We start from the raw sequence: 15,875 nt of genomic DNA, 5'->3' as shown, positions 1-15,875 counted from the left end.
ACCATAACCCCCCCCCCCCCCTCCCCCCCCCTTTAACTGATCATGTATCGTTCTTTTTGAAATTTTCATTTGCTCTTTTGCAGGTCAGCATCATACTGATGTCTGTTGTACACATTCTCAATATATATAGTATATAATATTATCCATCTTCTGCAAAAGCCATCACCCTTGATTCATTAATATTAATATTTTAACAAACATAATATTTTGACTATTGGGCCCGTGCTTGCCACGGGCCTTCCCATCTAGTATATATATATATATATCACTTGTAAAGATAAAATTAAAGAATATATCATATTCTTTTCCTTTTTCAAAACAAAATCCACTACATATGAGAAATTGAATATCAAAAATACGTTTTCTCATGATTAGATTATAATTATTCTTCTCTTATCCATCTTAATTTTTTTTTTTTTAGAAACAATCAAGCATTATATAAAGGCGAAATGAAGTGATGGACCATTATACTTGTATGAGTTTGTATTTTGAACCTTTCTACTTACCTCTTTGTCAACTGAACCCTTTAACTCGGTAAAATTCAACATCTTAAACCCCTCTGACCATTGACTGAGCTTATGTGGCGACTTAATTGCTGATTTGGCATAAGCACGTTATTTCACACAAAAAAGGCGCGTGAAAATAAAAATTTAGATTAAAAATAATTAAAAGAAAAAGGTAAATACAATAAAATAATATTTTTTTTCTATCCACTAAAGAATGAAAGAAAAAAATAAGAAACTCAAATAATGATAATCAAAGAAGTCAAAAAATAATTTATGAATGAAAAAGATTAAAATATACATTGAACTTTGCTAGAAGGATCATATATATACCCTACATGAATTTCTTTTAAAATTAAAAGTAAAAAAATATAAATTTAAAACTAATTTTTTTCACTTCCTTTAAATGAAATGAAGGGTATATGCTCATTTTGTAACGATATGAGTATATGTGAGCCGTTTGTATAACTATAAGGGTATATATAAACTACTTTCATAACGAGGGGCATATCAACTCTAAATGACAAAGTTAAAAGATATATTAGATCTTTTCGTTTGAAAAAAGGGAATTAGATCCCCCCTGAACTTGTACCGAAAAAGTCAGTTACACACTTAAACTATCATGGTAACCTCTTACACCTATACTATTTAAAAGTAAATTTATTTACCCCCTAAAACTGACGTGGCAAAATAAAATAAAATAAAAACAAATCATGTGCGTCAGATAATTATTAAAGTAAAAAAAAAACAATCAAACAATCAGAATTCTCCTTATACCCCACCCCCCACATCTCTTCTTCTTCATACCCACCCTTCTTATCTTCTTCACACCCAAATAAGCTTAAATGAATCAGTAACAAAAAGCAATGTAGTAACAAGTTACTGCAAAAATATCATTTTTTTACCGATAAACCTCCCAGCAAGAAATCAAAACAGTACTAGGTGACTTATGATTTGTAGGTTTTAATTTGTGTTTGTTTACGTCATCGATGAGATAGAATTTTGGGAGTTTTTCAGTCGTGGAGCTATGGTGAGATTTTTTTAGTAAATAAGATAGGCAATCGATTGAAAAGGGGAAGAAAATTATTTTCATATTATTCCTAACTTTTAAGAAACCTCTATGAAGGACATAAAAAAAGAAAAAAGTAATGTCCGGATTTGAAAAATATTTGCAATTGGAAGCTCGAGTTCATGGTCAAGAAACAGAAGCAGTCTTCTTGTGATTCATTTTGGAACAGGAGCAATTCTTTCACGATACGAATCAACTTTGAATTTCGAAAAGTTTTCTTAGCGGCCATGTAGAAATCTTCTTTTTTGCAATTTTGCTATGAAGAAGATATAATTATTAGAGAATTTCACTAATTAATTAGTGTAAAATATAGTTAGCAAAGAAAAGTTAATTAATAAAGAAAAAATTAAAAGGATATAAAAAAATTATAATTTCTGACATGGCGCTGACGTATCGCTGATGTGGCAGCGAGTGTAATACACCACATACGGTGAGGGGTCGTTTGGTGTGAAAGATAACTTAAAATAGTCCTGAGATTAAATTATAGTGCCACTTAATTTGTTGTTTGGTTGGCAAGTCCGGAATAACTTATCCCAGGATTAATAATTAGTACCGGGATAAGTTATCCCTTACCATGAGTGGTATAGTAATCCTGAGATAACTTATCCTGGGATAAAATGACTAAATGACAAAAATGTCCCTTTAAACACTTTTTATACATTACTTTTCACATCCATGAAGGATATTTTTGTAAATTTATATGTTGTTCTTAAGATTTATTATTTTGAATACAACAAACCAAACACTGAATAAAAAATAATCTTAGCATAACTTATTCCATCATAACTAATCTTATCATAATTTATCACATCATAACTAATCCCATCATAACTTGAATTCAAACCAAACGACTCCTGAGAGTGGTGTTACACGTCCCAGGGTGGTATTAAACTCACTTTTAAGTAGTAAAAATGTGTAATGAATCGTCATGTTAAGCGTGTAACTGACTTTTCAATACAAGTTCATGGGTAATCTATGTCTTTTCCCTTTGAAAAAATAACCACCATTGGAAAAGTATATTTTATTCCGCTCATCTTTTTCATTAAATATTCAAAAGTGTCCTAGGACAGATGTCATGTATTGACGTGTTTAGATTTAGGAAAGTTTCTAGACATAGCGTACGAGAGCGATTTTTTTTTCTCCCTTATAAATAAGTCCGCGCATCTTCTAAAGCCATTTGTATTTATTTTGTCTACTCTAATCCTTTTTTTCTTTCTACGCAACCTCTCGTTGTTGTATCATCAAGGTAATCTGTTTTTCTTTTTCTTCTTCCTAATCCAATTTATTAGGTAAAATTAATTAACTATATACTATAATTTTTCATTGCTTCTCTGTTTTGTCTATGCGAAACTCTGTTTTCCTATGTAACATAATTTTTTATTTCGTAGTTCTTGAAGAATCTTTAGGGTTTTTCTACTGTTTTTTTTATGCGATCATATCAAGAACTTATAATAAGAACCGTTTAAATATCTAAAGGATTATATATCAGTAACGAATTTGGTTGAATTTCTTGATTTCTGTCTCCCGGTCCTATTAATCAGCGGTAATTTGAGTGTTTGGTACGGAGTATTTTTTTTAATGGAAAATAATTTCCTAAAAAATGTTTTCTGGTGTTGGCGTGATGACTATTTTCCCTAAAAAGTAGTACTATATATTAAAGTTAAAGATTAATCATAGTATTCACAATTTTGGTATTGTTCTGATGAAATTTTTAGGTATACATTTTGATAGTAAGTGCAAGAAAAACGACTTGAGTACATAAATGATCGGAACTTATTTCTCCCTTTTTGATGGAACATGCTAGAAAATGTCATCAAACAACCTAACACTAGGAATGACTTTAGGCGTACCATATATGCTGAAAAGAAAAAAACAAGAATTTGTGATTTTCTCTGTATATCTGATGTTTGATGTGACTACTATTGCTGACAAGTAGTATAATCTTTAAGAATTGATTTAGATTGATAATTTATGGTTTATGCTACTCTGATTCTTATTGTTTGTAACGATATTCTTTATGTAGAAGCTTATCTTTAACAAATCAAGAACTGTTAATAGTTCCAGATTATCTTCTTGCATTTTGTTGCAATGTTACTTTACTTTTCTTCTTTGTTTTACCCTTCCTTAGTTTGGCCATTCCTTAAGGCCTTTCACTGATGAGCTTCGGTCAACTCTGGTAAGCCCCTCCTCCCTCCAAACCAAAAAAGCAAAAAGAAAATAAACTTTTCTTATTTGCGTTCTTGACTGGCTACATTACCACTTAAATCTTACTTTATTACATAAATTTTAAAAAAATGTCCACATTACCACATCCAATGTTTGAACAAGCTGCTTATTTTTTTGGGTATTGATTTCAGGCAATATGGGTCGTCTAAGTCGGACTATCTACGTCGGAAATCTTCCTGGTGATATTCGGGAGAGAGAAGTAGAAGATTTGTTTTACAAGGTTAGTTAGATAAATTACTAATCCAATTTCATGTGCTCGCTATCACTAAGCTATACATTTACCTTTCAATTTGTTTCTCCTTTTGTGTTAATGCCACCTAAAAGAGCGCCAATAGTTTCCATGAGAACTTGTACTTTTTGCTGGATTGGAGGAGGAATGAATTTGATTAACGCAGAGGGAAAGATAGGGGGGGCTACCAATGCAAGTTTTCATTCTTGTACTATGGTGTATATCTGGTCGCCTCTGTGTAAGCTGTGCTTAAGTGGATTAGTAAACCCTGTACGACTAATAAAGTGATAAGAGGTGTCTAATCCAAATTCATGTTCTAATGAAAGCGTAGTCATCTCTTTTTGCTTTTCTAGAGTGTGAGAATACTTGTTTTTTCCTTATTTAAGCTTAATCTCTTCAATGGTCTGTACCTATTCAGTGAGCTTCTATTACTGTCACAGTACTCATTCAGCCTTTCAGTTTTCCAAGTAGTTCCTGAAAGTCATCTAATTTGGTACTTTTTGTGTTCTTTTCCTTACAGAGAAGCCACACAACTTTGCAATGTAGTATAAATTAGACATGTTTTAAATTTATTGCTAAAGTCTTTCTGTCATTATATTTGTCAGTAATGTAATTGCTCTTGATTGATTTCTAGGTAGGTTTGCTTGAGATATATTATAAGTTATGGATTTTTTGATATGTATTGACTTACCTTTTGGTTGTTTGGACCAGTATTGTGTTGATAACGCTGCCCCTCCGACCGCCCCTTTCTTCCATATGCCAAGTGCTAATCTTTTGAATTTTCTCGGTGATTTCCTGCAGTATGGTCCCATTGTGGAAATTGATTTGAAAGTTCCACCTAGACCACCTGGTTATGCGTTCGTAGAGGTGAGTTCTTTGCTAAGAATTGAATCACCAAGATGTTAGTTTTTCTCTTAGGGATCATTCTGCTAGGGGTTTTGGAGATATATCCCCACATAAAAATCAACTTTAGTTTACACAATATTTGATTGGGGTTTGATTTCAGTCGCCACAGAAAAACAAGAATTACTTAATACACTGTTTAGTTGATCCCTTTTGTTTTCGTTATAAATAATACATGCATGAGTTATGCGGGAATCATTTTATGTGGAATAGAATGAGAAATAAGAATATGGGTATCTGTAATACATGGATTTAAAAATGCCAGAATATCATTCATAATAGTTAATTTCTTTTTAAAAGCAAGCATATATTTTAAAATTATACACATATACTATTAATATATAATATTATCAAACTAAATATCCAACAAGAAATAATCGGATTATGCAATCCTTGTATTATTCATCTTTACATTACTAATCCTGGCGTAGGTGGCCTCTAAACCAAACAATCCCTTGTTGTATCGGCAGATAGCTCAATTTTCTGCATGCGTTTCTTTATGCTACAGAATTTCTGATAAGATCTAATTGTGTCAATTCTTTTTATATGTTCCAGTTTGAAGATCCTCGTGATACTGATGATGCCATCCGTGGGCGTGATGGCTATGACTTTGATGGGCGTCGCTTGCGAGTTAGTTATCTCACATTCCCCCTCTTTTGGTGATGTGGTGATGTTGGAAGTCGGATATTTTTACCATATTGTTGTTTATTATGATTTTTGTAGGTTGAACTTGCACATGGTGGGCGAGGATCATCATCATATGATCGCCACAGTAGTTACAGTAGTGGGAGTCATGGTGGATTTTCTAGGCGCTCTGACTATCGCGGTTAGTCTGATTTTGATAGTGTTATCATGATTTTTGCCTCCTTGAAAATTAACTTATTTCATATGGTTTCACTTGCTTGCTAAAATGTAAATATTTTCAGTACTGGTCTCTGGACTACCATCTTCTGCTTCATGGCAAGACTTGAAGGTTAGAATTTATAACAGCTGTCATGTTATGATCAGTAAAAAATTGTGAACTTGCTAGAGCTTTGGATCAATGTGGTTTCTCTTACTTGGTTTTGCTAGGATCACATGCGACGAGCTGGAGATGTCTGCTTCTCTCAAGTTTTCCGAGATCGTGACGGTGAGTTATTTTATTGTGGGAGTTTCTATGGTTGCATTTATTCAATTCTTGATGTGTTTGATTCATCCATGTATGTTCTCAAGGATGGAAATGTACATTTATTTTAAAGTTATACTCCCTCTGTTGCAATTTGTTTGTATTAGTTTGACTTGGCACGGAGTTTTAAAAAATGTATGACTTTTAAATCTCGTGATCTTAAACTAAAGACGTGTCTAATTTACTAAAATGCTCTTTGAATCTTGTGGTCCTAAATATGTCATCTAGGATTATGGATGTAAAGAGTAATTCTAAATATAGTAAATGGTGTTCTTTTTGAAAATATACTAAAATAGGAAGTAAGACAAAAAAATTGGAACATAGTATTTTAGACATTTTTGCTGAAGGAGTGCCGAACATAACAAATTAACACATGAGACAGTCAGGTTACTTATTGATCATTTGGTGCTTGTATCTTAGAAAGACCCGAGAAGCATGGCTCTTAGAAGTGTTACTTGGGATAGGGCAAGTTCTTCAGGAAATATAGTTATACAAACAATTCCTAATCAGACACTGTATGGTGCGAGATCTCTGTACATTGCTTTCATGCCAAGGCTTTTGACAATTAAAGGAAAATGTCTACTCTTTTTTTCCTCCATTGTTTCTAGTTAAAGCACAAAATTTTAAGGATGGTTAAACATTGTACTGGAAGCAGTTGATGTTAACTGCTGCTATTTTTGCAGGTATGAGAGGGATTGTGGACTATACCAACTATGATGATATGAGATATGCGGTAGGCTATATAAAGGCTTTAATTTACTTATTATCTTTAACATCATCACTGTTTTTTTCTGCTCTGTAGTAATAATGCTTTTGTGGTTTAAGAAGTTCTATGATCTGTCAGTCTCATGTATCCTCTTTCTTGCTTTTGCAGATAAAGAAACTTGATGACTCTCTGTTTCGCAATCAATTCTCTCGAGCATATATTAGGGTCTGTTCTCTGTTGTTAGTAGAAATACTGGGTCCAATGCTGTGTCCATGCATCAATTTAACTCAGTTATATACTATTTAGGTGGATAAGTATGATAAGAGGCATAGCTATTCCAGGAGTCCAAGTCCATATTATTCAAGAAGCAGAAGTTACTCAAGAAGCAGGAGTCCTCGACGAAGCTATAGCAGCCAGAGCGGAAGGTTTGGTTCCCGACTGTCTTTTCATCTTTGCACCTCCAGAAAATTTAGCATGTTTCTAACAGTCAGTTGACAGTGTATCTCCTAGGGGTAAATACTCTCGTCGCTCTGTGTCTGTCTCACCCTCAAGGGATTTTTCCCCTGCTCGCTGTCATTCAAGGTACTTTTTCGTTTCACATCAAGGTTTATATTTATTTTTTATGCTTCAGAAATTATCATGTGTTCATGTATGTTTTGAAGATGGGGTTTTAAACAGTCCTATTTCGTGTTTTGATTGCATATGAGCATGCCCTATGAATTCTTTCTGTAAGTCTGCCAGATGCAGTCTGGTTGCTATTGTTCTTCTTAGGATCCTTAGTTTTCCTTCAATTGAGCATTATCCCCTCTTTGGTGTTGTTTTTATGCTTGTTTGATAGAAATTCTGCATGAGGACTAGCAGCTTGACTGTATATTGGAAAATCTATTTTGAATCAGGAGTCTCTTTGTTGTTTGCATCTTTAACTCTTCTTATCTTCATGGTTTTGACTGGTTAAAGAATTGACACCTTTGTTAGAGGAAGGACTACTCACAATTTTCTACACAGGGGCTTGTTTTCTACATTTCCTGCGGTGATGTCTGGTTAGCTGATCAATCACTTCTTTTTTGATGTTTCATTTCCAGTGATCTGTAGAGTCGAAAAGACTCACGGTAGTATCGCCAGAATGTATGGAGAAGTACACATCTAGTGTCTCTCTTTATCTTTCATGAGCTATAGAAGGATATCATAATTACTGGAAATGCGTAGGAATAACAATGATCATATAATTATATATATTTGGAGAGGGATATGAATTTGACACTTATCGTGCGGTCGATAGATGAAGAATCGGGAATTTGGTGCTATTTGAATGACGAATGAGAGAAGCTTATATGTTATAGACTGGTCTGTTATGTGGGAAGTTTTACAGGCACCAAGTTATCAGTGTCAACCCGAGTCCTTACTGGATGAGAAGTTATACAAGGAGATGTCCCTCTTTAAGAATGAGGACTATGAGGTGACCTACCTCTCTTTTTATGCTTAAGTTTGATGGATTTGTACCATCTATTTTCTGTAGTTCTATGCCTCCACTTCTATTAATCTAGAATATTCCGAATCTAAGTAGTGGAAGCATATGAATGCCTAGTTTTACAGTTGCCTAGTTCGTCTATCTATTTAAATTTCTTTTGCAGTCTTCTCATACGTTTTATTCTTTCCTCGATGTTGTTAGAGGCACTTGGGGTTTGAAGTAAGGTTCAATGCAGATGGTGTATGTTGCTAAATTGTGTCTCAAGTCTTAACCAAAACCAGCTAATTAAATGCTTTGGTATAAGGTCTAAAGTTAATTGATGGGGTTCTATTAAAGAGGATAATCACTTTACAATTAATATAGCCTGTAAAGTGATATCAAAGAAGCGTCATGAAAGAGTTTGAAATCGACTAGAAATAGGAAATTAGGAACTTAGTGTAAGAAGCTAGTCACTCAAGCTGAGCTAGATGTCTAATATTGCATATTTTGCATCTAAATAGGTTTTTTTTTAAAGAAAGGGGTTTTGAACTTGATTATGTGGTTTTACTTTAATTTGTATTATTTCAATTAATTGCAATATATTAATTTTTATCTATATAATTGTTTGTATTTTGTGATTATTATGTCGTGCATTATATGTGCCCAAAGGTTGGGTAAGGTTTGCGTCATCCTACCCTCCTCAAACCCCACTTGTGGGATTATACCGGGTTTGTTGTTGGCGTTGCATTATATGTATCCAGGAACCATGTGTTTTGAAGTTTTTGTATAGCAATTCTATTGTACTTCGCATACCAACTACTTTTTGTTAAGGAAAGATTGCCATCGTTTTACGTTTTTCGTAAAGCAACACACTGTTCTCTTTCACAATTCCTCTTGTTTTGGGTGTAGGGGAGGAATGGTTAAAGAAGAGAACATCAGGAGAATTTAATGGGGTTTTTTTTTGCGGGTAGGGGGTGGGGGGCTTGGGGAGATGGAGTTCAGGGCGTAACCATCACGACTTCTTGTAGTTTCTCATTGAATATTTTCTGGTTGTCAATTGAGTTATGAGGAAGGACTTTGTAAGTTGGGTATTTTTAGTTGAACGATTGAATAGACTTGTTTAATTTGAATTTCCAACTTAAAAGTTGATTTCCAGAACCACTAGAGAATGACATCGTGAAAGAACTCTGTAGCAATAATATTGGTGGATGAATCTAAATTTTCTTGTCTAGTTTTGTAAGATTCCAGGGAGAATTGAGATGCAGTTTCCTTTTTCCATTGTTCTCTTCTTCCTCTATCTGTTCTTTGAATGGGGGGTTTCTTCAGAGCGGACCAGCTTTTTGGTTTAGTAAGATGATTACGAAGATTGCCTTTTTTGTTTTCTAGATCTTGCTTCCGCGGCGATCTGGGAATTGCTATATAGACAGGTGATTGTTAATGGTGCTCAAATTCAGACAACTCGTTTGGTTGTGGCTGTAACCTGATTTAGTGGATGAGCACCTCCGACAAACTCTGGATGGTAAATTGCATTTTAATATGTTATTAAGGTGGATCTACCTCACAACAATATATCAAGTTGTTTTGGGGCTAATCCTTTCGTGGAACGCAATCCAATAGACAAATAAAAATTATTTTGTTTTTAGAGCGTGGGGCTGGAGCAGGCATTTGTATTGTTATGGCTCTCATAAATTGGACATGCAACCTCCAGAAAGTGTGTTGCAAATGGTTCTTGTTTCAATGTGTTCCCGTCGGGTGATTGGTATTAGAGATTGCGGCAGCTGTTTGATAAATACTATGATTGTGGACGTGGAAGTATAGCATGGATTCATTTGGGAAAGGTCATTCTGGAACCTTTTGGCCACAGAATTCTATTGATATTAACTAGAATTGTTTCTGGGGTTTTTGCAGATCTCTATCAAGATCCAGATCTCCACTTTCACCTGTAAGTAGCACTAGCTTTTTAACTCCTCTTTATGGATATTGAAGTTCCAACTGTGCTATATTAAGTCATGTATATGAGTTATGCTTTCATAATCTTTGCTGCCTTGTAGCCACCTCGTTGGAGGCACGGAAGGAGCCTGAGCCCGAGCAGGAGCAGGAGTCTGTCCTATTCTCGCTCTTCGGTATGATTGAATAGTCATTGTGTGGTTGTAGCGTTCATGTCATCATTAGACCTATTTCCATGTTCATCATTTGAGAATGTTATATGCAGGGGATATCGGAATGAGACTTCTACAGAAACAAAGCGGAGATTGTAACCAAAATAAAGTAGTATGCAGACTTGCAGGATGTGAAGGAACTGGCTTTTAGCGCAGTGCTTACTATGGTTAAATCTTTTGAGTTGTTGTAATGGAGCTTTGAATTCTAGCTAGCTAGTTGCGCGTTTTAGAAAAACTTGTTCTAGTTTAATCGCCATGCATGCTTCTTGAACTGTTAAGTAAAACTTGAGGATGTATATCTGTTACATATGACCCGTGATTTGTCACTTGTTGCCTGCTATAAGTGAGTCCACCCATTATCAAATGTTTTTCGTTTAAGCCATGAGATTTGTGGAGGAAGACTTGCGGTAATGTTGTGAAATACCGGCAGCCGGGTCGTGTTGCTGCCAAGACTGCTTTTGAGAATATGAAGGGAAGTTCCTCAGAAAATGGTATCGTTCAATCAAATAGTCTTTCTCATTCAATTTTGCAATATTTGGGATAATTTTGTCCATAAAATTCAAAATAAGAGCTAAATATCAATGTTATGACTTAGGATGTATAATAGTCTGTCAATATAAGTGTGCCAAAAAAATAAACTTGAGCAAATGAAATTATTACATGAGTCTGTCTTTTTTTCTCACTCATCTAAAGAACTTTTTTTTCCATGAACACTTCACAATAAGCTACCTTCCCTTTTTGTTATGAGGTTCTTTTTTCCGATAAATTAAGCATATTATATCTAACAGAATATTTGGTCACGTGGAAAATACGTCAAACACTTGAAATGAATTATCCTTTTTATTCATCTGTTTATCTTTGAAATATTTTACTTAAATCTACCTGAAAATTCAAATGAAAAATAACCATATGTTAGATTGAATCGAATATACATACTGATACAAAGGATCATTTTCCACCTTATAATAAGCGCGTCTAGTGGGCTCTATCGACACCTTATATAAGCTACCTCTCCTTTTTAAAATGCTTTTCCCGATATCTCATAAAATATTTGATTATGTTTATATTTTCAAAAAAGTGTTTGTATTTTATATTTTCAAAAAAGTGTATGTATATTAGATTGAAGAAGGATCCCTGGTAAGATGTGGGCTTGGCTGGTGATACCATTTGGGACTACTAGTTAGTTCCCACAACGTCGGGGCCTCTCGAGATTCACCCCGGAAACAAGCTTTGTAATGCTACCAGCTCATCTAGAAGTCCGTCATGCTCTGCATATTATTGGGCCATATATCTAATATCCAACCACTTTAATGCCCCACTTGGTTACAAGCCAACGTTACCTGACTCAGCAATAAATAACATCTGGCTAATTATATTTATATGTTACACCAATGTTGTTTTTTCTCGATGTGGGAGCATACTGCTTTCTACAACACAAAATATATACTAAAAGGAAGAAGAAAGATAAAAGATCCCACAAAATGTAACATCGCTCGACACTCCACCCCCACACAAATTAGTGGCAACCAAGTAAAAGCTCTACATTATTTCGTACTCATTAGTGAACTAATGACATATGTACCTAAAAGGGATGGAGCTAGTTGCATATTTCTTAGATCTTGTTGAGCAATTTAATCAAAAGACCCAAAAACAACTTTATTATATATTATTTCTTGAAGTGTTTTATTTGAACTTAAAAAAAGTAGTTGTATCTTAGATTGGACCAATCGGCACTTAATCAAAACCGAAAAAATCTTCTCTGCAAGGTGCGGGCTAGTGGCACCATCTGGACCATGTAAAGCTGTAGCGCAACATGGCGTGCACAGTTCTGCCGCCGAGAGTAGAGATGCCCAACAGAATGACGAAACAAAGTAAATACCATTATATACCCTCCAACTAATTTCGTTTAATTGATATACTGTATTAGTATCAATAAGGTGCTTAATTGATACAAAGGGAAGCACTTAAAAGCTATACTTATGTTTTCTAGTAAAAATAGTTTGTAATTCTTAACCTTTCGTTCTCTCTTTATTCATTAATTTGCACGATATGACCCAATTGTGGTTGTATGTTTGATTGGTTTGTTTATTCACTAATTTGTACGCACGCTTAATCAGAAACCGAAGAATCATCTCTATAAGATGATGCAGGCTAGTGGCACCATCCTGCAGAGCTTTGGGGTCCTCTCGAGGCTTAACCCCAAATCAAGGTTTTGTTTTTTTTGTACTACCAGCCAGCTCCTGTAGAGCTGTGGCGTGCACATTGTCGAGAGTAGAGAGATTACGGAACCCGCGTCATTTATCAAACATCCAAACCACTTTAATGTCCCACTTGGTTACAAGCCAACGTTACATAGCTCGGCCATTAGTTACAACCAGCTAATTACTATTAAACCTTAAACTAGTTTTATTTTTTCTAGATGTGGGATTAGAGTTAATCACATAAATAAGAGCCTTTTACAACACATAAAGCCAAAGAAGAAAAAGATGAGAACACACCTAGATATCTGTCTATATATATTAAAAGATGTTTGATTCACCCTCTTGAATCTAGCTATTCCAAACAAATGACTTGTTAATCAAAATCACAACTTTCATAGCTATTACTCGATGAACGAAGACGATCAGAGTGAATGACGTCAACACTATAATAATCATGTTCTTTCTTTCAACACTTGTAGCAGTAGTAGCTCTTGGATTGTCCGGACCCATATCCGGTAAAAGTGTTGGCCTGGTTGTCTCCATACCCTTTTATTATGTCTGTCTCGCCTTATGATTCTCAATCCTCTTTTGCCGAGATGCCTTTTAATAAGATTTTTTTCCACATCGGAACAAGATCCAATTTGAGTGTCTTTGGGATTCTCCAATATTTTCTGTAGATTCAGATTTGGATGTGCCTGCGCATATGAGTTGCTAATTTATTCATGTGATGGTCAGTTGAAGGATTTTTTCTGTGGCTCACTGAAAATATAGCGTTATTCTCCATTATTCTATGTAGCTTCATTCCCTTCACATCTTATGGATTATGTCTTAAAATTAAAAATAAGTTGATCTAATCTCAATTTTCAACAGATCACAATTATCTTTTTTTCAAATTTTACAAGTTCAACATCTGGTAGACTTGCTAATGTAGTCTAAGCAAAATTATGATTTCCTTCAGACTTTTTAACGTACGAGTTCACTGATAACTTCTTGTGCAACGATATGTCACAGTGAACTGGGAGACTTATGCATTGTAAATACCCTTCAATTAATATCTCTTTTCTTATTTTGGATCATGTCAAATCTTTCAACTAAGAATTTTTAGTTTTAAACAAAATGCTAGTAGTAAATGTAGTTAGAAGCAATAAGATTTGCAATGCCACAAGGTTGAAACAGTGTTCGTGGAAAAACATCACAGCAAAAGTCTAGACATAATTGAACATTAATGTTTGGCTCTTCCCACAAAAGACTTGTGATAAATAAGCATTATTTCATTCAAAATGTACCATAGAACCATTATCACTAAATATAAGATAATTAAAGAGTCTAATAGCTTCAACACTTAATTCTTTGTCACCCTACAAGGATGCAGTGGGTTGCTTCAACCGTAGAACCAATCTGAACAACAGGTTCTGTTGACCAAAACTATATTCAACTGGTTCATCAATGGCGTAATGTTTAAACCATTTACTAATACGACAGAAATATGGGTAACCAAGCACTGCAGATAAAAGAGGCAAATCACTAGCTTGAACTTTGCCATTAACATTGTGATGTTATTTATACCCCACAGCACAGAAACAAGAGGACGCCACAGTCCCATCACACAACTCATGGCCATCAGAAAGGGATCACTTTTCATGGCCACAAAACAGTTTTGAACCTGCCAAATTGACAAGACTCCAACCATTATAGATCGTTTTCTCAAAACATACATAAATTGGGTTCATTCATAGTAATCACAGTTCTCATCAAAACAGCACAACAAGTTCATGACCGGTTCTGGGACGGCATCCTCTCAGACCCATGCCTTGGGCGGAAGCTGCCAGATCGGCTACCACTATCAGATCCAACACCTGTGTGATGAAATGGCCCCCAAATAGGATCTCTGTCAACCTGACTGAAGGGGAAGGTGGGCAAGTGTTCCCGTTCCCAAGCATGATATCTGTTTGATACTGGATTTTCTGCTTCTTGGAAATTTCTTCCTGAAGAACTTGAAGGATAGAAGTAGAAGCCCCCAGCCTGATCAGATGATGAGGCAGTCGGCCCCACTTGAGCCAACCCTCTGTGATTGTTGGATCGTCGAGTAGCAGACATAACAGGAGTGCGTACAGCTGGTGAATTACTTGGTTGCTGAAAATATGCTTGAAGAGCTTGAACACGGTCACGAGCCCGAGCTACACTTCCAGGATAAGGAGGTATCATTGGTGAGGCAACTGAACTCCCAGCTCTGGCAGCAGAACTGCAAAAGCGATGAACATCACAATCTGAATATCAGTACAAAAACAACATGCCTCCTCACTCCCAAGTAGTTGAGGAAAGCACATTAAAAGGCAAAAACAACAGTTAACAAAAAAACTTTGTTCGCTCTGAATTTTCCAAAAGGAGCACCACATAATGGCTTGATTCAAGTTTTCTTAAAGCAGGAGTAAATTGAATTCAAAAAAAAAAACTCAAGTCTTTTTTCAAACTCTATACCCCTTTTTCTTCTTACATTTTAGGCCCTGTACTCCAAGCCCTCAATCCTTCTTATATCCTCTCATCCAAACAGAATAAAAAGGTAAAGGAATGTAGGAGGAACATTTTTTTTTTTGAGGTACAAACTAGTATCCATATTTATCAGAATTTGATAATTATTTAATCAGAAACAAATTTATTGCCTTTGATTCCACATATCATACCCGTGACCAACAAGGAATGGAGGGACAAAAGATCCTGGTCTTGGGATATCAGCATTGGTTCTGGCAACTCTCTGAGTAACAGAAGGAACCGAGGACTGATCAGCAGTACCAACACGACTGTTTGCCATAGGGAAAGAAGAATGATGGTCCCAACTATGATAATGCACATCCATTCCTGGGAAAGCATAAGAAGCAGGCATCTCGTTGGGAACAGATGAACTAGTCCAGTGATTGTTAAAATTAAGACCATCATTGATACTTCCACTCGAATTTGAGGATGATGGGTGAATTCCAACATAGGCAATATATGGGCATGGATGAGCAGCAGATGATACAGCCGTGTGATCAGCAAATATAGCATGCTGACCAAGAAGATCGTGATCTACAAAAGTAGTAACAGAAACCCTCTCATTATTGAAGCTTGACAAAAAAGAGGTACTACACAGCAGTTCAGAGAGTCGGAAATCTTACATGCACTAGATGAAAGCTCCCCTTCGCTGCAGGCATGTGAAATGCAGTGGTCAGATGAATTATATATTATTAGAAAATAAATGAAGAGAAGCAAAAGAGGGGGGGGGGGGGGCGA

General features: G+C 35.3%; 2 protein-coding genes across 5 annotated transcripts in view; one reads left to right on the top strand and one right to left on the bottom strand.

The window, feature by feature from the left end:
• Positions 1-2,721: 2,721 nt before the first annotated feature.
• On the top strand, positions 2,722-10,789 carry LOC102581715 (serine/arginine-rich splicing factor SR30). Of its 4 annotated transcripts, XM_006344622.2 has the most exons (15): positions 2,744-2,818; positions 3,701-3,748; positions 3,930-4,018; positions 4,829-4,894; positions 5,486-5,560; positions 5,654-5,756; positions 5,857-5,903; positions 6,002-6,059; positions 6,779-6,828; positions 6,970-7,026; positions 7,108-7,226; positions 7,300-7,383; positions 10,157-10,190; positions 10,300-10,371; positions 10,461-10,789. In XM_006344622.2, the coding sequence occupies exons 3-15, from the start codon at positions 3,935-3,937 to the stop codon at positions 10,473-10,475; spliced, it is 864 nt and encodes a 287-aa protein (XP_006344684.1). In that variant the 5' UTR covers positions 2,744-2,818; positions 3,701-3,748; positions 3,930-3,934; the 3' UTR covers positions 10,476-10,789. The 4 variants fall into 4 exon arrangements, 2 of the variants coding, with proteins under 2 accessions (XP_006344683.1, XP_006344684.1); XM_006344621.2 differs by lacking the exon at positions 3,701-3,748 and having other exon boundaries at positions 2,722-2,818; XR_001473153.1 differs by lacking the exon at positions 2,744-2,818 and having other exon boundaries at positions 2,884-4,018; positions 9,635-10,190.
• A 3,327-nt stretch (positions 10,790-14,116) lies between these two features.
• The window catches only part of LOC102581385 (uncharacterized), a 7,815-nt gene continuing 6,056 nt past the window's right edge, over positions 14,117-15,875 (bottom strand). Inside the window, exons 4-6 of the mRNA XM_006344620.2 lie at positions 15,761-15,786; positions 15,290-15,671; positions 14,117-14,850 (exon numbers count right to left, since the gene is read on the bottom strand). Coding sequence (XP_006344682.1) covers positions 14,379-14,850; positions 15,290-15,671; positions 15,761-15,786 — 880 coding nt within the window. The 3' untranslated portion in view covers positions 14,117-14,378. The remainder of the gene's footprint in view (positions 14,851-15,289; positions 15,672-15,760; positions 15,787-15,875) is intronic.

This window comes from Solanum tuberosum, unplaced genomic scaffold (assembly GCF_000226075.1).
Source record: "Solanum tuberosum cultivar DM 1-3 516 R44 unplaced genomic scaffold, SolTub_3.0 scf00060, whole genome shotgun sequence".
Lineage (NCBI taxonomy): Eukaryota > Viridiplantae > Streptophyta > Magnoliopsida > Solanales > Solanaceae > Solanum > Solanum tuberosum.
The sequence above is the reverse complement of the archived record's forward strand: the minus strand, read 5'-3'. Positions and strand labels throughout refer to the sequence as shown.